General features: G+C 51.4%; 1 protein-coding gene across 1 annotated transcript; it reads left to right on the top strand.

Annotated features, from left to right (window-relative positions):
- Window positions 1–4,513: 4,513 nt before the first annotated feature.
- Window positions 4,514–21,190, top strand: Tmprss3 (transmembrane serine protease 3). The gene is made up of 12 exons (XM_050142372.1): window positions 4,514–4,622; window positions 6,689–6,799; window positions 7,657–7,773; window positions 8,125–8,248; window positions 11,138–11,263; window positions 11,980–12,023; window positions 12,333–12,498; window positions 13,243–13,412; window positions 15,108–15,203; window positions 17,184–17,326; window positions 17,962–18,114; window positions 20,062–21,190. Exons 1-12 carry the CDS (start codon window positions 4,529–4,531, stop codon window positions 20,077–20,079), a joined length of 1,362 nt encoding a protein of 453 aa, XP_049998329.1. The 5' UTR covers window positions 4,514–4,528; the 3' UTR covers window positions 20,080–21,190.
- Window positions 21,191–22,003: the final 813 nt, after the last annotated feature.

The following is a 22,003-nucleotide window of genomic DNA, read 5'->3' as shown; positions in this document are numbered from 1 at the left end:
AGAAATGATCCAAATAGTCCAAGCGAGATCCATCCGCGAACAGACGTGCGGAGGTGTGAGTTCAGGGAGCGGTGCTTATCCGCAGGAAGAACCACAGCCCTGCTTCCTGCATCATGACGGAACAGACAAGAGCCCATCCTGCTGAGTGCCAGGGCAGGCGCCATCACACTGGCTGCCTGGGTCTATTTAAATGCCATTTTAGGCGAGATACGTTAGCTACAGTTTCAGAGAGCTGATCAGTGGTTGCCTAATATAGGGTGGGGTGAGCTATGGCCCGAGAGACCTGACTGAGTGGTTTCTGTACAAGTGTCGTTTTTTGCAGGACTACCAAATCGAGTATTTAGATGGGTATATTTCAATAAAACTGATTTTAAGAAAAATAAAGAAGTGAAAGTAATGCTAAAGACAATAAAAACAAATGCATTATTTTTTTCCTTGCCAGAAACAATCTGTGAGGTTAGATTGAATCTGCAGGTCATTTGAAAGAGAACTGACATTTTCATAACATTATGTCTCCAATTCCCCGAATAGAGGTTTTTTGTTTTTTGTTTTTTGTTTTTTGTTTTTTGTTTTGTTTTTTCGAGACAGGGTTTCTCTGTGGCTTTGGAGCCTGTCCTGGCACTAGCTCTGTAGACCAGGCTGGTCTCGAACTCACAGAGATCTGCCTGCCTCTGCCTCCCGAGTGCTGGGATTAAAGGCGTGCGCCACCATCGCCCGGCATCCCCGAATAGAGTTTATCTCTCTACTTAATTTCTCCCAGTAGTGTTCGAAATTTTCAGTTTATTTTCTTAATTAAAAATATTTTATGATTTTTTTTTGTGTGGACATGTCTGTTGTCTACCTGTGAGTGTGCACATGTCATGGCTTTGTGTGGAGGCCAGACGACCAGGTGGTAGAGTTGCTTCTTCCTCTCCATCTTTGTGCAGGTTCTGGAGATCAGACTCAGGTTATAAGGGCCATATGACAAGTACTTTACCCATCAAGCCATCTCCTGGCCCCTTCATTTATGTTTTTGATGCTATTATAAATTATTTATCTATATAGCCTATATAGGTGTATATTTGATACAGGCTTTTATATAGCTCAGGTTGGCATTAAACTCATTATACAGTTAAGCATGTCCTTGAACTCCTGATCCTTCTCCCTCTACCTCCCAAATCTGTGGAGTTTAGGAGTGTACCACTGTGACTGGTTTTAGGTAAATATATAATCTTCATATGTATGGTTATTTTTGCCTGCACACATGTATGTGCACCATATGCATGTCTGGTGTCCATGGAGGCCAGAGGAGGGCGTCAGACGCCCTGAAAGTGGAATAACAATCAGTTGTGAGCTACCATGGTAATGTAAACTACCGTGTGGGTTTTGGGAACTGAACCGGGGGCCTCTGGAAGAGTAGGCAATGCTCTTAACCACGGAGCCGTCTCTCCAGCCCCCTGTAAACGATACTTTAAAACACTGTGTATGGCAGCGGTAGAGAGGCACAACCGGTTTTTGTATGAGGAACCCACATTCAAAGATCTTGCTGAGTTTACTTATCGCTCCTAGAACTCCAGAGATCCTTCTGCATTTTCTACGGACATAATATGACCTGATCTCCAAATACCAGCGGCTTTCCTCTTCCTTTCGAATTGTTGTAATATTTGGGCTGTATATGATTATACTATACCTTAATCTGACATATTATTTCCAGTGAAGGCAAAAGTGGGCTTCTCAGTGCTAAGTCAATCTTGTTTCCTAAGGTTCATCTTCGGGTCTTAACACACTTTTATATAAACATAGATACTAATGCACGTGTGCATTTATGCATTTTACTATTGGTGGATTCAGAGTGCTAACACTCGATTAAGGGACTCTGTATCAGTGTTTGTGAACTGGCTTGACTGGCTACTTTTTTTTTTCTAAGACAGGGGTTCCCTTTTTTTGTTTGTTTGTTTGTTTTTCCCCTTTCTTTTTATTTAGTCAATCTGTCTTTCACATCAGCATCTTGGTCCCGTTCATTTCTCCTTCCCTTCACATCTGCCTGCTGCCCCTGCTACCCGCAACCACCCCTCAAATAAAACAAAATTTAAGAGGAAAAAAGGAAAAAAAAAAGTCTCGTCATGGAAGTTGCCGTGTGACCAGTAAGTCACGCAGTAAATCCCTTTACTTGCCTGTGATTGTTGCAAAGACTCCAAGCTGCAGGATCTCACAGCACAGGGAACAACAGGATGTCCAAAAAGAGTCTCAGTGAGGGCCCAGCACTGATGGCATAGTAGAAACCAGAGGCCTGGAACCTGATCAGGGTTTCTCTTTGTGACAGTTTGGCTGTCCTGGAACTCACTCTGTTGACCAGGTCGGCCTCCAACTCACAGGATCTACTGTCTTTGCCTCCTGAGTGCTGGGATTAAAGGCATGCGCCACCAGCATCTGGCTTACTTTCCTCATAGTGTCTCTGCGTCAGGTGATCCACACCTGGTGATCTACCTCTGAACTTTGTAAGTTTTGAAAGTCTGTACCCCTGCAGATCAGGGCTGGGTGCCCCCTGAACTCTTCGGCATAGCATAAAGAACGCGCTAAGAGGTACCCCCCCTTTTTCTCAGTTATCTGAATTTTTGTAAACACTATATAATTTCTTTTTAAAAAAATATTTGTAAGGGGGGGGGGGGCTGGAAAAATGGCTCAGGTATTAAGAGCACCAGAGTTCAATTCCCAGCAATGGCATGGGAGCTCACAACCATCTGTAATGAGATTTGGCGCCCTCTTCTGGCCTGCAGATAGACATGAAGGCAGAACACTGCATACATAATAAATAAATATTAAAAAAAATGTACAGATTCATCAGTGTCCTGGGCCTAGAAGTTTCTTTGTTGGCAATTTTTAATGTCCCTCAACTGGAACTGGATAAAGAAATTGTGGTACATTTACACAGTGGAGTACTACTCAGCTGTTAAAAACAATGACATCAAAAATGTTACAAGTAAATGGTTTAGTCTCTGTCTTTTGTCCCCAGAACAGCTGTAGGATTAAACCGGAGGCTCAGTCACCTGGGTGGATGGCACTGCCCAGCCGAGTGCTGACCTGCCCTTCCATGGGGCTGTCTGCTTGGCACTGGGGGTGGCCCTTTGGTCATCTTAACAAAGGAGTGTCCTTGGGCCCTCCGTTCTTCTGTGACACCCCTGTAGTTCTGGCTCTGTTCAGTTGCAAGCTGTTCTCTCCATCTCTGTGGCTATACCACCAGGGCCACCTGATCGCCACCTCCAGCTCGAGTTACAGAGGCACCACGGCGATGCCGCTGGCCTCGGTGACAGAGTCGACAAGGCTGAGTGACTTGGTGGCAATAGTTTCTTGCTGGACTCCCCTCTGCCAGCTGCTTACCCTCCTGCTCATGTTTATAATGAGAAAGGAAATTATTACTGCTTCAAAGGATGGCGGCTCCAGAAATAGTAAGTGAGGGGCCCCTGGGAGGGGACACTTCCAGGATGTGCTCTGAGCTATTTCTCAGCTTTCCTATGTGGGACCTGCCAACCAAGGCCTGCTTGGGAGGGGATGCACCCCTAGAGCCAATTTTCCAGAAAGCTTAGAGTTTACAAACATTGTGAGAAACAAGGTTCGTTTTTAATGCTGTGTAGCTCCGTTTGGGATACGGACAAACACAACAGGTAGCCAGGAAGGTGGTGACATAGGTTCCTTATTGGAGTTCCCCAGCCTTCCGGGGGGCTTCTGTCAACCTCCGCCTTGATGTAAGCAGATTCCTACATACCCTGGCTGTGCACTCGGGAGGACTGGCCGAGGACTCACCTGGGAGCGCCCTACATATCTGTGCTTGTTCAGCCCTCTCTGGAAAAGTCTCTACTGTAGGAACCAGAGCCCTGTGTGGGTTTGGCCTGAGGCAGAGGCTCCCAGCCACTCCTTGCTTGGCTGGGTGGCCCAGGTCCCCAGGGCTCGGATACTTTCTCGTTTTCAATCAGGTCATGCTTGCATGAGCCAGGAGAGGATTGTGTTTGTGAAAAGCTACTAACAGTGCAATTGTGCCCTTTCTCTCATGTTACTTACACAAATTGAGTCTCTGAACATCTTATGTCTATGGCAGGTAAATCCTATGGCTAGAAAGAAAAATCAAAATGTTAGAGAACAGAGAACAGCTTTAGAAATCGCTCGGATAGGTACGGTCTTCTAAGAAGAATGACCGAATGCTTCTGTCTGGCCAAGGGACTTATCTTTAAAAGTGTCACTTGATTGGTTTTAAGATTGGCTACGCAGAGGGCGCCATCGTCGGTACTGGAGAGGAATCAAAATTCCGCCCTTTTATCAGCTCTAGAAGCCACTCTGCTATTGACCGCGGCCCAGGGAAAATTGTGTTCTCAGTAGACCAGTGTTTGGGACAAAGCCCCAGGGAGTGGGCTTCATGTCTGACTGAAAGGATTTCAAATGGGACAGAGGCAACCCTGGTGCCCACACTTCCCGCAGGGACCAATCTCAGGTACCCCTGGCTTAGCAGGTGGAGGTGGAGCCCGAAGCCAGCACCAGAGGCCCTGAGATAGTCACCATGGGGGAGAATGATCCTCCGGCGGCCGAAGCCCCCTTCTCCTTCAGATCACTGTTCGGCTTGGATGATTTGAAAATAAGTCCTGTGGCACCAGGTAGGGGGCTTGGCGATGTGGGCCTTGTGCAGAAGTGGTGTACGTGGTCAAGGGTCCCTGTGTGCCTGTGTGTGTGTTGAGGGGGAGTGGGGAGAACGGGATTCTCCTTGTACACTCTCTCACTCTTTCTTTTCTCTCCCACCTCCCTCTTTATCTTTTTCTCTTCTTTTCTCCTTCTCTCTCTTATGTACTGGAGGTTGAACCAGGTCTTACACACACTAGACGGGCACTCTGTGACTTTGCTGTCTCCCACCTGCCCTGGGTATTTTCGCATTAGGAGCCCAATACCTCTGGTTCCTGATCTTGCAAAACCACAAGAATTGGAGGGTGCTCAGGAGGAGCCCCTTTGTTGCTGGTGCTTGCTAAGTCCCTGGAGACAGTGGGGTTTTGTTTGTTTGTTTTGTTTTCGTCCCTTCTTGGAGGTTTTCAGAGGCCCAAGCCTCACATTGGCTCTGAGTCATTCAGAAGAAGGGCAAATGCTGGCTAAGAAAATTCTAGCCCTCCAGGAAGTCCTTAGAAACAGTGGCCACAGCCCCCGCAGACAACTCAGGCAAGCTATATGTCACCAAAGGTTAAGTGCCTGGTTAAAATGAGTGCTGTAGCCACCAAAAGAAGGGACGTTGGTTCCTCAAATCACATGCCTACTAGATAAGGCATTTTCCCCCTGATGCCTGTTTCTATGGGGTCTTTGTGCTGAGAGCCTTCTGTGGCTTGCTGGTCTGGAGAGGCCAGCTTAGGAGCAATGAGGGTGATGACCCCCGGGGCTGGGGGAGGGTGAGGGAAGGACAGTTACGGCTGTAGCTCTGAAAAACCGGCATACAGGAGCCCCTAAGGATTCCTTTTAAGCCATCTGGACGATTACAGAGTATGGAGGGCAGGGAGGGAGGAGTGGATTTGTGAAATTGGAAAAGACCCCTAGGAGGTCCATCCCACATGTACCACAGCGAGGCTGCAGATTTCCTGCTGCCCTTTCGTCGGCTGCTCAGGCTGCTTCCTGTTTGCCAGTTTCAGGAACGGCACCCTCCACAAGGTGTGTGGAGACAGACATCTGCGTATACCCATGACAGCATTTAGGATACATTCCCAGAAGTGACATTATTAGGTCAAAAACTACGTCTTCTTTAAGCTGTGTAGATACAGCTCCCATCTCATTAACTGGGAAGTGGACGTGTCCACCCCTGGACCGTGTGAGAAGCCCGTGGCCCCTTCCACTGTGAGCACCCATGGGTGAGGTACCAGCAAAGTCATTGTGATGTCAGGATGAATTCAGGTCCATTTTTTGTTTATTTCCAGGAAAAGGCCAGCTTGGGATAATAATTTAAGAGAGCCCAGTGCCCTTCTTGCTTCAAGCATATGGTGTAAAATCTACAAGTCACACTACCCTCTCTGGATACATCCTTGGGACCTAGGACTTTCTTCAACTATTCTCTCAGGGTTGTTGGGACAAAATTTCACAGCTAGGTGGCTCAGTCAACAGAGTCTCCTTGCCTCCTTTGTAGGGGCTGGAAGCATGAAAACCCCGATGTCAGTAAGGCCTTGTTCCCATGGATGCACATAGGACCTTCCAGGCCTTGTGTAGACAGTGGGCTCCTTGAATTGTGGACATGCCACTCTATCCTCGGGCCTTCATCTTCACGTGGACATCTGTTCCTCTATTCTCTTCTTGTCGTCTTTCTTCTATGCACGCCCGTATTTGTGTTGGAATTTCCCCTTTCCCGAAGACACCAGTTGCACAAGATTAGTGCCTGTTCTAAGGACTTCATCTTAACTTGTGCCCTCTGTGGCCGCCAAGTAAGATCCCATTCTTGGCTGTCGGGGATTAGGCTCCTCTGGAGGATACCTTTCAACCCCCAACCATGTCTCCTAAGCCAGGACGGAGAGCTAGGCCGAGGCTGGGAGGGTGAGGCTGACTTAGACAACATGGCCATTCATCTAATGAAGAGCTGTCTTTGGGCTGGCACTTTCTCTGCACAGAGGGGAGAGGGGACACAAGGCTAGCTCTAAGTTCTATGCCACTCAAAGTCGGTGCTCCTCGGCTCCCACCCTCTCCAACTCCTCTGGTTCAGATGCAGACGCGGTGGCTGCGCAGATCTTGTCCCTGCTGCCCTTGAAGTTTTTTCCGATCATCGTCATTGGGATCATTGCCTTGATACTGGCGCTGGCCATCGGCCTGGGCAGTGAGTACCGTCCATTATTTAGTAGGCGCTCGAATACCGCTCTGGCATTTAAACTTGCATGAGTCCTGCCACCCCCACCCCGACTGTACTTGCTGTTGCCCGGCCTTAATTACTGGTGGCTGATGTCCTTTTGATTTGATGGTTATGGGATTCGTCTGCCTGCGTGAATGTCAAGCCAGTGTGGGGACAGGCAGGGGCTGCTGGCTGTGCTCCGGGCTCTGCCACTAGGTTACCTGCACAGTTAGAATTACTCAAAGGCAGCTGATGAAACAGGACTCTGTGATGGGAAGGGGGAGCATGGGTGGAACGGACAAAGACTTCCATTCAAGTCATACCACGCTCCTTGGCTATTTTTATAAGGAGGTATGTGGGGTTTTTGGAAAAGTGGGTCATAGGGAGGAAGGGGCTCCCTTCGAGCATATAGTTTCTCGTTTTCTCCTTGAAGTAACTGCAGCCCAGGGCAGCACAAACTGCCTCCTGCTCAGCCGTGTGTTCCACAGTTGATTGGCTTCAGGCTCAGAGTAAAAGGAAGCAGAGTGGTCGAAAGGTCTCAGCTGGGGCTCTTGCTGGACTGGCTGGGTGTGTTGGCCACCGCCATGCAGTTTTGCTCCTGACTTTGAACCCTTAGAGTCCGAATGCACCCTGATTTGTGCTTCCTGAAAGTAGTAATACCATGACTGCAACAGTCCCACCCCTCGGAGTTCAGGCCAGAAACAGGGCTGAAGGAAACAGGGCTGCTGCCAGGGATGCAGTTTCAACACAGGGCAAGTTCAAGGCCACGAGGCAGGTGCACAGATATCAGTGCTGCACACCCAAGGGGCCGCTTGCTAGCGGTCACACTTTCCTCCCCTTCCCAGTCCACTTCGACTGCTCTGGGAAGTACAGGTGCCATTCGTCTTTCAAGTGCATCGAACTGACAGCTCGGTGCGACGGGGTCTCTGATTGCAAGGACGGGGAGGATGAGTTCCGATGTGGTGAGTTGTGCCTGGTCACTGGTGGAAGTCACAGAGAGTGACCACAGCCCAGCTTTCCCTTCCTGACTCTGAGATGGATCCAAGGTGTAGCCATTGTACTGCCCTGTCCTCAGCTGGGATGTGCCTAGCTAGGTCCTGGGAGTATTACTCTGTGTGTTTGCATTCACCCGGGGGACTAGACAGGTTGTGGAGGCCTCAGGGTGCAGGCCGTGGGAACTGCAGCATCTTGTCTGGGAGGAGCCCTGGGAGGAGCCAGTCAGATTGGAAGAGGGGTGTGTGGAGTGAGTGGGGTTGTCGTCAGTCTCTGCCCAGCCTCAGCTGGTCCTCACTGCCCATCTCCCCAATCCCCAGTGCGGGTGAGTGGCCAGAGAGCCGCGCTCCAGGTGTTCACGGCTGCTGCCTGGAGGACCATGTGCTCTGATGACTGGAAAAACCACTATGCCAAGGTTGCCTGTGCCCAGATGGGGTTTCCCAGGTGAGTCAAGGCCAAAGGGCAAGGAGGACAGATTGAGGACAGACTGCTACTGGACAGTCAAGAGCTCTCGAGGCTTCAATATGCCACACTTCACTCTTATGGCAACCTTGTGGCACTTGGCCCTGTCTTCCTTCACAGGGAGCAAGACAAACCCCGAGCAGTCAGGTGACTGAACACACAGAACATTGTGTGTGAAGGGACTTCTCATGGCTAGGTCAGGACTTTAGATGCAAAAGCAATTGACGTCCTTGGCCCTGGGCTCAGCTGGTAGAGTACTGGCCTAATATAAACAAAGCCATGGGTTCCGTTCCAGCACTGCAACAACCAGGCACGGTGACACACATGCAATCTCTGCACTGGGGAGGCAGAGGCAGGAACAATGTACATTCTAGGCCAGCCTGGGCTACATGGAGAGTTTGGGACTGGCTTGAGCTGAATAGTAAGTTTCTGTCCGACATCATCAACAACAACAACAACAAAACCAATGAATCAATCAATCAAACAAAAATAGCCAAACAAAACATGCAAACCTTTAAAAAAAAAAAAAAAAGTAACAGAAAGCAGTTTGTAAGCCCAGAAGTTCTGGCTCGGTGCTTTGCAGCGTAAAGAGCAGATGTTGGAACCTTGTTGCACATGGTCACGCTGGTCACATGCACGTCTGCACACACATCCTCAAGAGCCCCTAGGATACCGTTATTCAGAAACACCTGTAGCCTTAGGAGACCATCTGAGACAGTGTCTTTCTATCTTCAGGTTTGGGAGTCAGCTACTGGCTGTCCACACTGCAACGACACGTTTTTGCCCAACTGGGGGCTCCCTCTCTTTTATGGTCGTTCCTCCTGACCCCTGCCTTGTTTCTCAGGGTCCCATTCCCTCTCAACTTCTCAATTCTGTAGGTCCCAGCTTACCACAGGCAGGTTCCCAAGATTCCACGTGCATCTAGGAACTGAGCAAAGATCAACAGTGGCGCACTCGGAAGTGCATCCAGTTTGTAACTAAGAAAGCGAGGTCCTCAAAACTATGTGACTACAACCATCTGTGGAGGACCGAAGCCAGTGGGATCCTAGTGCCCCAGGTCACACAGCCATGCCTCCTCTGAACACCATGCCTTCCTGGGTTCCAAACATGATGCAACTAAAATCCCATGGCGGTTGCAAAGGTCACTCAGAGACAATGTTGAGAGTTATGTAGGTTTACTCCTTAGATAAAAGGAGGATATTCAAACAGGACAAAACACACTCATGTATGCATGCACACACACACACACACACACACACACACACACACACACACACAAACAGCCCCAGTTTCCCCATCAGGTATCTCTGTTTCCTGTCAATCTCTTTCTCAGTCCCTTTCTTCTCTCTGGACTATTTCCCCTTCCCAGTCCCAGGCCTTTGCCATAATGCCGGGCACACCCTGCTCAAGTCCTCTGCGTCCCGTCTGGACCCTGGATAGGAACTTTAGGTCTTCAGGCACGTCTTGTCCACTTGACAAGGGGGACAGCTCCTGGTTCTAAATCCCACCCTAGCCTCCCTTTCTCCCCTGAGAGTATGGGAGGGACACAGGCTGTCCCTGTACCCTTTCTCCCAGACCATGAACACAGCCCCAGACCCTTGCCCCGGCCTCTCCGACTTTATTCTACGCTCTTGCTTATTCCTCCCTCCTCTCTCCTTAGCAGCTCCCTGTCCTCTGCTACATCTCTCTCTCATATCTGGAATAGCAGCAGTCAAGCAAAAAACAAACAAACCAACAAACCCAAACCCAAACCAAAATCAGACAGTCAAGCCAGTTGGCTCAAAAATTGGTGCAGATTTCGGGCAGTGATACGGAACTTGCCCAGTCTCCTCCCTTAGAATGGACAATGTCGGCACCCGCCTTAAAAGGCTGAGGGGGCTCAGCGGTCACTAGGGAGCAGGAGAGATCATGGCTGTGGTGGGGGTGGCTGTTGCTCTGAGGCGATCTGTGGGCTCCACCTGTGACACTTAGGCTCCTTCCGCATTTCACGAGACCCCGCTCATCACCCTGCCCACCTTCCCCATCACCTGACATCCCAGCAAAAGCCAGCTCCTTTACACCAAGGCGGCCTGCTGCAGCCTCCCCTGGGAGGCAATGCCTGGAAAATATCTTGACGGCGTTTTCTTCAAACTCATGCTTGGCTGAACATTGCACTGTACTTACATGAGTGGCTGAGGCACTTAACAGCAAATGAACGGCATCCTGTGTGACAAACTGCCGGGTTAGTGAGGAGTTAGCCACCTGCAGAACGCTTTGTCTCCCCATCTTCCTTGGGGACTCCTCCAATGTTACTTTTTTTTCCCTTTTCTATTTCTGGGTATATGCTGAGCTATTCTACCCTGTTCTGGTCTCCTCATATTTCTCCTCTGCACCATGGATGTATATGCCTGTCTCCTGACACTGAGCCCATTTGCTTGCTCCCAGGGTCCTCTGGTCACTGCCTTCCACGACAGGGCTAGACAAGGTGAAACAGGCTCTCATACTCCCCTAACTCCTGGTCCCCAGGAGCTAGACATTTAGCTGCCTCCCCTGAGGCTTGACTCCAACCAAACCAAGTGCACCAGAGAGGGGTGGGTGGGGACTCCCTAACCGTGGCAGGAAGTGGTCTTTCTTTGTGACTGGAGCTGGATGGGTGGGCCAGCCAGGCTGAGGGGCGGTGGGACAGCAAGCTAGCCCCCAGGCCACAGCCAGCCTGGAATGCTGGGCTAAGGTGTATGTATTTCTTCAGCAAAATGCAGCCTTTGATGGTTTTGGGGGTAACCAAGTGAGGTCTCCCAAGTGTGATGCTGGTAACCTGGTGAGCGTGTGTGGGGGTGACTGATATTTTGGAGTAACCGTGACTATTGGGTCTGGGTTTCCATGCGCCTGCAGCTATTTAAGCTCGGACCATCTCAGAGTGGACGCACTTGAGGAGCAGTTCCAGGGCGACTTTGTGTCCATCAATCACCTTTTGCCAGATGACAAGGTGACCACGTTGCACCACTCTGTGTACTTGAGGTAAGCGGTGAGGTAGGTGCTACAGCTGTCTGCATGGGTGCTGAGTCACAGCGCTCCATGAGGGGGAAGGGTGGAGCTCACTGCTATGGTTAGAATGGTGGTGTATAAGCTGGGGTGCAGTGGTGAACCCCCAACCCTGGAAAGCAAGATTCTGTGTGTGTGGTGGGGGGAAGAAGCACAGTAAAAGAGCAACAGTGATGCCCAGTGACAGGCAGGCGTGTCATCAGGCCAGTTCTGGGCCTGCCTCACAGCAGGGAATGTGTGTGTGCACGTGCATGCATGTGCTTGTGTGTTTGTGTGAGCATGTGTGTGTGTGTGTGTGTGCATGCATGTGCGTGCGTGTATGTGTTTGTGTGTGTGCACATGCGTGTGTGTATGTCTGTGTTTGTGTGTGTGTGTGTGTAAGCAAGCAGGGAAGAGGAAGTTAAACAGCATCCTTTACAAAGTGCTTTCACATTCACCAGTTACCTCCAGCCCCGCCACCCCATAACCACAAAACTCTGATAAAGAAAAACCAGGTTCCCTTAGCAACAGTCAGGTACCCAGACAGACCTGAGGCATCTCAACTGGAGCCCAGGCTGAAGCAGGGAGAAAATGCGGCAGGCGCCCTGCAGCCAGGTTTTCCTCTGGACACCCAGGCCCCCAGTCCGGCTGTGTGACCCCTGCTCTGCCAACGCCACTTGTTGGCTGTCCATGAACTTTTCTTTCCACTGCAGGGAAGGCTGTACCTCGGGACGCGTGGTCACCTTGAGGTGCTCGGGTAAGTGTCTAAATAGGTGGGGAGCCACATGGAAGCCTGGCCTTGTGGAGTCATGGCCTCCCTTCGGGGACAACTAAGACCCCCTCCCCTAGGTGCCAGTGTGGGGCTAGGCACCAAGAGGTCATTGATGGGCAGGGTGAGCATGCCTGTTCTCTGCAACAGCCCTTCCCAAGCCCTCCTACAAACCCCACATACCTCTGAGTCTTTTGTGTGCCTGACCTTCTGGTGGGTAGGGAATTGGAATAGTGCCAGGTAGGGGGTTCAGGGTGCTGATGGCATTACCCATAAGCCTTTGTTCTCCTTCTGTAGCCTGTGGCCTGAGAACCGGCTACAGCCCTCGCATTGTGGGTGGAAACATGTCCTCGCTTGCCCAGTGGCCCTGGCAGGCCAGCCTCCAGTTCCAGGGGTACCACTTGTGTGGGGGCTCTGTCATCACCCCTCTGTGGATTGTCACCGCTGCGCACTGTGTTTACGAGTGAGTGTCTGTGCCTGCTGTTGTGGGTTCTGCTCTTCCCAGGGCCTTATCTAGTCTTGGGTCAGATGTAGATGGGGTGGTATGGCCTGAGGGCAGACAGGAAGGCAGGAAGCCAGACACCATAGAGTCACGTGTAGGCGTGAATGCCAGTCCTCACAGTGGATCTCTCTCTGTGGGAGTGACAGAGCTGGGCTGGCACAGAAAAGGTAGAAAAAGGAGAAAGATCGGGGCAGAAAGAAATCTTAAGCCTCCCAGGCCTTCTTGTAGCTCATTACTGGCATCTGTGTTATGGCACAGCAGGGTACCATTGGGTGGAAGTGCAGGGCACCCAGAGAACACTGCGCCCCCACCAAGCTGGGTCTGGCAGGTGTTCAGATGGCAAGAAAATCACAGAAAGCATCCCAGACCCAACGACTGATTCTCTATCTTTTCATCTCCTGTTTTGGTTACTGTCCAGTGGAGAAAGCCCGGGACAGCCTCTGCCGGGAGCAAAGCTGAACCCAGCTCTCAAATGCGTATCTCTTGGGTGGCGTGGAGAGAATGGCTTGTCTGGGGTGTACATGGGGTGTGTTCTGGGCTCCTGTGGGACTTGGGAAGGTGGTCAATGCGGGGCACAGATGTGCAGGATATTAGGCCATCTCCCACCTGGTGACATCTCTCGCCATCTCCCTGGGCTCTTGGGGCACCAGAGCTCAGCATGACTGGGTGTGCCCTGAGCTCTGCCTCTCGGTCTGTGCATTTCAGCCTGTACCACCCCAAGTCCTGGACCGTCCAGGTGGGTCTTGTGTCCCTGATGGACAGCCCCATGCCCTCCCATCTGGTGGAGAAGATCATCTACCACAGCAAATACAAGCCGAAGCGGCTAGGCAATGACATCGCCCTCATGAAACTGGCTGAGCCGCTCACATTTGATGGTATGTCTAGGCTTCTGCGGTATGTCTGGGCTTCCGCGGTATGTCTGGGCTCCTGAGGTATGTCTGGACTTCTGCAGTATGTCTGGGCTTCTATGGTATGTCTCAGCTTCCATGCCAGACATTGCTTTTCATTTGTTTTAATAGAATTGGTTGATGCTTGTTGAAGCATCATTATAATGGCTGCTTTACTATCCTTGCCAGAAAATCCCAGTGTTTGATTCAGCTGGGTGCTGACATCAGTGCATTGTCTTTGCTCACTGAAGCTGTGTGTGTGTGTGTGTATGCATGTGTGAACATGTGTGTGCATGCACAGGGAGGCCATAGGCAAACACTAACAATGACCTTGACTGTTGTTCCTCAGGGACCTTCCATCTTGCTTTTGGCGGGGAGTGGGGGGAGTAAGGTCTCTCACTGGTCTAGAGTTGCCTAGGAGGCTGACTAGCCCTTGAGCCCCAAGGGACCTTTCTGTCTCTGCCTCCCTAGCACTGGGTAACAGGCTCAATGCCTTTACATCTGGCTTTTCACATGGGTTTCAGAGATCAAACTCAGGCCTTCAAGGCAAGCATTTGTCAACTGAGCCATCTTCCCAGTCCAAGTTTCGTGCCTTTATAGCCTTCCTGATTCTACTCTGGTCTCCCAGTCTGGTGCCAGCTGCATGTAAGAGCTTCTCCAGGCCAGGCCAGCTGGTGCCTCTAGGTGGTGGAAGAGTCACCTGCCCTTAGGGACCAGAGCAGACAGCACATTCCTGTTCCTGTCCTGCTGTTTGCTACATGGAGTCTCTTGTAGGGCACCTCCAGTGGAAAGAGCTTGCTGGGTCCCAGCCTGGGGCAGCTTGAAGGTGTGGCAGGAGTCTACCTCTTCCTCCAGCATCTGGAAGGTTCTAGGCTTCTCTTCCCTTCTCTTCCCTCCCCTCCCTTCCCTTCCCTTCCTTTTTGTTCTTTTGATTTTCAAGACAGGGTTTCTCTTTCTTTGTGCAGTAGTCCTGGCTGTCTGTCCTGGAACTCTCTCTGTAGACCAGACTGTCCTCAGACTCACAGAGATCCGTCTGCCTCTGCCTCTCAAGTGCTGGGATGAAAGGCATGCGCCACCACCGCCCGGCTTCTCCCCACTTTTCTGTTATCACCATGTGGGCTGGGGGAGGGGCATCTCAAGAGCTGCTTACATGAAAGCCCTGGGCACATGTAGTCACTTGGCTTTGCTAGGGCCTCAGTGGCACAGCCTAGGTACAGGCCAGCCTGCTGTCACTACAAACACCAGGGACAGCAGGAACATCCCCAGAGTGCTGTTCTATATATACATTCAAAGTCTGGACCAGGAGTGGCCAACTAGAGCCAAAGGCCAAGTGTGACTCAATGCACATTTGAGCAGTAAAATCTTGTCATAAATCCACCAGCCCCTTTTGTTTACACCTCTTATGGTTCCAGAAACAGTGACGACATGTGATCACATAGCCCGTAAGCCTGAACCATCTACTGTGCGGGTTTTTACAGCCAGCGTTTGCAGCTGGGCTCTGGGCTCACACCACAGTCTAGCACTACCCTTGAGTTTTATAGACTCTGGGCGATGAGTGGGTGAGGCCTCAGCTCTGAGCCAGCTGCCTTCAATGGCCAAGGGTTAGGAGACCTGAACCCAAAGTCAGCTGATTTCTGGGACGGTGGCTGCAACAACTTCACATCCTTGTTCCCATCCTAACAGAGACCATCCAGCCCGTCTGTCTGCCCAACTCGGAAGAGAACTTTCCTGATGGGAAACTGTGCTGGACATCAGGATGGGGGGCCACAGAGGATGGAGGTCAGTGGTCTGGTAGGGACCCTCCAGTGTCCTGCTGTGATGTCCTGTGAGGATACTTGGAGGTCCCAGCTCAGGGTTAGTGCAGACCAACTGTTCATGACAACGGTCTGCTGAGTAACCATGGGCCACCGTGGTGTTGTCTATCTTCGGACGGCGTGATGCTGTGAGGCTTCTCTGGAGAGAAATGGGCTGTGAGGGAAAAGTGTGGGTACTGGTCTACAGAGAGGCCTTCCTGCCTCTTTTTAAGCTGCAACAAATGTATAAAGTATACCTTGATGACCCCCAAGCTTTATCCAGCATGTAGGGTACAGGGTAAAGAACTGATGTCTGTAAGAGCTGGCAGAGTGAGCTGTTTTCTCCTGGGAGTACAGAATAGAAGGTGCTACCCAGGAGCCTCGATGGCGCTGGTGATGGTAGTACTGTTAGCCGTGGTCACAGACCTACCAGAGACGTCTGTGTCCCTTGAGTCAAGAGACAGTGCTGACTTGGTCTCGAGGCTCAGGGTTCCCAGCAAGGGCTTTCCTTCGAGAATTTTCTAGGCTCGGGCCAGCCTGCTTTCACTAGAAACTGTAGCAAACATTGTGGCCTGGATGACTCCAAAAGCTCAAAAGTGCAGAGGCAAGTCCTCTCGGTTCTAAAACCTGAGACGGAGGTGTCCGCAGGCCTGAGATGGAGGTGTCCGCAGGCCTGAGATGGAAGTGTCCACAGGCCCGAGGTGGAGGTGTCCGCAGGCCCGAGGTGGAGGTGTCCACAGGCCTGAGGTGGAGGTGTCCGCAGGCCCGAGGTGGGGTCTGTCCCGGCATCTCCCCAGCGGCTGGTGGCTCTAGCCATTCTCAGGTTCCTTGGCTGGCTGATGTGTTCCTCCAGTTCCAATGTTTAGATGGCTGAGTTTTCTTCCCCCTCCCTAGTGTGGGTTCTGGTTCTGGGTATTGAACCAATCCCTCTACTGACTGACCCATCTCCTCAGGTCCTTGATCCCTGTCTCCATGACATCAGTTGTTGGATTTAGAGCCTTCCCTACATGCGAGCTGACCTAGTCTTGAGATTGTACTTCAGTGGCCTCTGCAGAGGCTCGTCCAAAGAGGGTCGTGTGTCTTGGTTACAGTCAGACAAATAAGAGGAGGCTTGGAATTAACCCATGCAGGAAGTCAGTGTTTCCCCTGGGAGACATATTCATTCAGGGTCTCACTGCAGCCCAGGCTGTCCAGGAACTCACTATGTAGCCCAGGCTAACCATGGACTTCACAGCTATCCTCCTGCCTCAGCCTCTCAAACTCTGGGATTCAGTGCCCAGCTTGTGTTTGTTACCCTTCCAGTTACAGCTCTGACCAACCAGCCTCAGGGGCCGCTGGGGCTGGCAGGCTGATTCCCCAGGTGGCTCTGATGACAGCTACCCCCTGACCTTTGCTTCTGCACTTCTGGGCTGGTGGCCTCATCCTCAGCTTCAGGGCCAATGTGCTGATCTGTTGCTACGCCCTGCTCCTTTGGTGTTGCCCTCTCTGAGTCTCTGCTAAGCCCTTGTAATTCTTATGAGTCTGCCCACATCATCAAGGCTGTCTCACACCTGTACCCTTGAACGCCTCCCTGGTTAGTGGCATGTCCACAGGTCCAGGGCCCATACCTATATTTGGAGGGGCGCATTTCTGCTAACCACATACATCTCTGTCCAGATAGGTGTGGCCTTCAGGAGCCTCAGTTTCCCTTCTGTAATGGGGATTGGCCAGGGTGGGTCAAGGGCTTGGCTGGCTGTGGGAAGAAACGTCTGTCTACTTCTTGCACTTTGAGTCTCTTAGGGGAGTAAGGGGCCCTGACACGGAGGTGAGAACACACGGCCCACTCAGTAGGGGCTCTCCAGGCCCCACCTGCTCCACCACAGTCTCCAGCTACAGACTGTCAGGTGGCATGGCCCTTGCCCCCACTTCTCCTGTCTCTGTCTAAGCCAGACTCCTCGCTACACGTTTCTTCATTGCTTTGAGGCAGGTGACGCCTCCCCTGTCCTGAACCACGCGGCTGTCCCGTTAATTTCCAACAAGATCTGCAACCACAGGGACGTGTACGGCGGCATCATCTCCCCGTCCATGCTCTGTGCAGGCTATCTGAAGGGCGGTGTGGACAGCTGCCAGGTAAAGGACTGCCAGTTACCCCAGGGGCCAGGGCAGCAGGCAAGGGCTCAGTATAGTGACTCAGCCCAAGGGACAGGCCACTGCCAGCTTCCCTGTGACTGGACAAAAAAGCAAATTTACATAGTACAAGGAAGAGATTTGCTTAAGATACCTGTGGCTTTCCTGGTGGCCCGGCCTGTGTTTACCCAGGCTCCCAGTCTTCCAGGGGATGGGGCGTTGTCTTCCCTACTCCTCTCCAGCCTGAGGGTGTAGGGAGCCAACCAGAGCGGCAAGTCGGTGTGAGCTGATTGGTCCGGGTTTCCAAAAGCCACAGGGGGTGAGACTCAGTGCCACCTTTGGCCACAGAATTACTTCCCTCTCATCCAGACCTTTCCTCTTCCAGCTCTGTGAGCTACACAGGCCACGTTTGACCTTCCTAGTTTAGCATTTGGGACCTGGAGGGAGACACAGCTGGAGGGAGACACCTTCCCACACTGGCAAGGAGCCACCTCTTGAGAATAGCAGATCCATTCTAGAAGTGCTGGGGAGAGGTCGGCACGTGGTGTCACCCACTGGCAATTGAAAAGGGAAGTCTGTGTCACCAGCACAGCGTAGCTGCTCAATCCCCTAGCCTTTTGCCTCCTTCTGCTATCCAGGGAGACAGTGGGGGCCCCCTAGTGTGCCAGGAGAGGAGACTGTGGAAGCTGGTGGGCGCCACAAGCTTTGGCATTGGCTGTGCTGAGGTGAACAAGCCTGGGGTCTACACCCGCATCACCGCCTTCCTGGATTGGATTCATGAGCAGCTGGAGGTGGGTGTGGTGCCCCAGAGGGAGGTGGGTGGAGTGACTCTCCAGGTCATGTGTTCCCTGCACCCAGTGTGACCACAGCTCTGCCACAGGGAGCCAGGGAAGGTGATAGAAAGGATGTTGATTCTGCATTGATTTGGTGACTTTGGGTATCAGCCCTAGAGCATAGCTAATCCCATGGGTGTTATCCAGGCACACAGGGGAGGGACAGGAAGTGTGAACCTGCTTGACTCAGCAGGGAAAAAACTGACTAGTGGATGAGGTGTCCTCTTGGAATAGGGGTGTGTTTAGGGTGCTATGTGTGCAGGGAGGAGAGGGTAGGTGAGTTGCGTCTGGATGAGGTAAAGCCAGGTGAGCCCCCTCTCTGATTGCCCCTGTGGAGTTGATGCTTTGCTGAGAGCCAGAGTGGAGCAGAGTTCTTTTTCTTCTGTTTTTTCTTTGTAGCTTTGGACCCTGTCCTGGAACTCACTCTGTAAACCAGGCTGGTCTTGAACTCACAGAGATCGCCTGCTTCTGCCTCCCAAGTGCTGGGATTAAAGGCGTGTGCCACCACCGCCCAGCTATAGAACAGAGTTCTTAAACAAGAGGGGTCTGAGTAGCTATACTCCAGGGAGAGGGAAGCAGGGCAGGCCATAGAGGCCCTGGTCAGCAAGAAGAAGATTGCCAGGGAACTGAACTCCTTGGCACCAGTCAAAGAGATGTCCCGATAGACACAGGCCTTGCTGTGATGAGTTCCAGGTGTCCACGACCCCTCTTCCTCTGAGTGGGAAAGGGCTACAGGAAGGCTAGGCCCAGCTAGGGACCAAGCACTAAGCAAATGCTTAATAACTTGATCACAGATTGGCCTCACGCCACCCCCTAGCCCAGTGTCAAAGATATTTTCTCCTGACTATTAAGGGGTGAAATTTATGTAACAGACAGACAAACTTTCAAAAGACAACAATCCCATGGAGGAAGGTGGGGCAGCCAGGGGCTCAGACTGGGAAACCATGACTGGGATGCGGTCCTAGCCAGTATGCCCTCTGCATTGTGATGGGTCCTACAACCTTCCTCATGATAGGTGGGATTCTTGGACAAGTGAGGGCCCCCAAGTTAGTAAGGATGCCTAGGAATATGCAAACCAGGACCTCGGTCTGACTCTGTCCAGAGGGACAAACAGAGTAAACTTCCTTCACAGTTTGCTAAAACTGAAGACCCCTGGGACCCTCTTCCCGTCAGTCTCACTGGGGATCTGGGGTAGGGAACCAGGTGATCTTCATGTTTTGAACATCATTTTAGGAAGGCTGATGTACCAAGAGTTCTTGGCAATCAGGAAAAGGCCTGGCAGTTTCTGGAAGGGTCTGTTCTCTGAGGGGTTTCGCTATGGTGGCTGGCTAGGGTTTCTGAGGGCCGCTCGGGGCATCTTAGCCATCAGCTGCCTCTGACCACTGAGGACCTGCAGGAGACATCACCTGACAGACACACCCATTTTTCAATCTCTTTCTAAATGGCTCAAGGAAGAGCCAGAAGCCCCTCCCTTCTGTAAGAGGATTGCCAGGTTTGATTTGTCTTACTGGAGGCTCTCCCAGGAGTCCTGCCCCCTGCACACTGTCCCACCTGTCAGCCCAGAAGTCCCCACTCCATCATCTTCGTCCAACCCTTCACGTTTCCCTATCTAGCAAGGGCAAACCAAAACTGTTCTGTCTTATGTCAGGCCTTAGGAGCATGCAGCTGAGACCTAGCAGTCTGGGGACAATTTCCTAACAGTTTGGGGACCATCTTAGGCAGAGATGAAGATTGCAGAGGTCTTCTAGATGGGAGCTATCCAGAGCTAGCAGCGTCCTCCCTCAGAGACCCAGCCCCCCAGTGACCATGGATAACATTTAATGGAAAATCTAGGTGCCCATGGAGTCACAGTATCCAAGGCATGGCTTGCACGGGGAAAATGGTGACTTCTGTTTTTGCTTTCAGAGAGACCTGAAGACTTGAAGAATGGGGGACAAATCAGCATCTGAGCTCCCAAGGGTGGACGCAGCCCAAGCCTTCCCTGGACTCCTGTGTGGGCATGGTGGATGCGAGTACCAGCGTTTAGTGCTCTGCCCATTGCACTGAGGCAGAGCCAGCAGGAAGAGCATCCTTCTTACCCTTGATACCCGGAGCTGCCTGTTGCTAAAGCCTCTGGCCCTTGGGGTGTGGGATTAAATGACCTTAGAACTTTCTGTGCTTCACAGCGACAAAAGCACCCCACTCTTGCATGTTAGCGGTGCCTTTCCCCACCATCCTCCTAGATTTCCCCCGTCGGAGCCGCTGCCAACACAGGCAACCTCTTATGCAAAACCATTGACACCAGTTGGTGCAGATAGGAGGTCAGGAACTGCTGGTGTAGATTGTTGCAGATGGAGTTACCTGTTGGTTTTATCCCTGGGCGCCAGTTCTCAACCCAACAGCCCGTTTCAGGAGGTGGGCAACTTAGCTTGTGAATGACTCAGACTATGGGTTTGTCCCACTATTTTCTCACAGTGTTTGGTGCTTGATGAGTTACCAGCCCTTGCTTCTGGAAGGTGCCCCTTCTCTCAGCACGGCTTGTCCTTGGGCTTGAGTGAATGAGTTGTGATGGCTCACAGAAATGGAAATCATGGGCTCACGTCGAAAGCCCACCCTGCACGTGTCAGGAGTTTTCCTGTTAGAACAGGTTTCTCAGTACATAAGGATCCCTTATGGCACCAAACAGTAAGTGACACAGGTCTGGGAGAAGACAAGACCAGAGGACACCGAAAGCAAGTCCAATAGAAGGTCCTAAGCCACCGGGGGCTGCCCCATCCCTCCACGCACTCTGCTAATGTACCATAGTTGACAGCGTCTGGGCCTCTCCTGCATGGCCCACAATCCAATGGCCCCCATATTACATAGTTAACAGAGGAGGGTTACACGGGAAGTAGCCATTGGTCATTTGAGCTTATCATAGATTAAGTCTTCAGAAGAATATGAATCAGTTGCTTTGTGGCTGCAAGAGAAAATAAGTGTGTGTGTGTGTGTGTGTGTGTGAGAGAGAGAGAGAGAGAGAGAGAGAGAGAGAGAGACAGAGAGACAGAGACAGAGAGAGAGATAGAGAGAGAGAGAGAGAGTAGGGGTGCTGGGGGGGGCATCGCCGAAACAAACTGCCACACAGCCCTTGTGCTTGGACTTAACCCTGTCTGGATCAGAGCCACCACTCAGATTTCTGTGACTAGAATAAATGCCCCAAGAGCCATTGTGAGTGCCTGGATCTTCGGGTAACTCTTAGCCCCATGCTGATGCTTTTTTCCCTATGCACACACCCCTGTAGTGTAGTTTATCTGTCAGTCACAGGAAGAGATGGACAGTCAGAACTAATAATACAGCACAGCAGTCATAAAACCGTATGGCGATCAATACTGAGTGCAAGGGACTCCCTGCCTGCTGAGTATCCCACCACACTTCAGTGAGGTGGTAGAGGGCTTTCCTCTGCTTTGCCCCAGCTGTAGACAACACCACACTGTGCTTTGTATTTGGAGGTCTTTATCATCAATGGCAGCCCTTACATGCTGTGGCTCCAACAAACCAGATGTTAGGGGCCACATAGACAACTCAGCAGTTAAGAGCAATGGCTACTCTTGCAGGGGATCGATTCCTGTTCCCAGCTCACAACTACCTAGAACTCCAGTTCCAGGGTATTTGACACCCTCTTTTGCCCTTCAAGACATGTGCATATACGTACTTGCAGAGACATACATACATACACATAAATAAAAATAAAATAGATCTTAAAAAAAAATAGACGTCTTGTTTAGGGATACTATTGCTGTATGAAACACCATGTCCAAAAGCATCTTGGGGAGGGTTTATTTCACTCTGTTCCATATAAAAGTTCATCATCAAAGGCGGTGAAGGCAAG

This window comes from Alexandromys fortis, unplaced genomic scaffold (genome assembly GCF_014885135.2).
Source record: "Alexandromys fortis isolate MF-2015 unplaced genomic scaffold, M_Fortis_MF-2015_v1.1 scaffold_9, whole genome shotgun sequence".
NCBI classification, from domain to species: Eukaryota; Metazoa; Chordata; class Mammalia; order Rodentia; family Cricetidae; genus Alexandromys; species Alexandromys fortis.
Note: the sequence above shows the minus strand (reverse complement) of the source record. Positions and strands in the feature narration are given on the sequence as shown.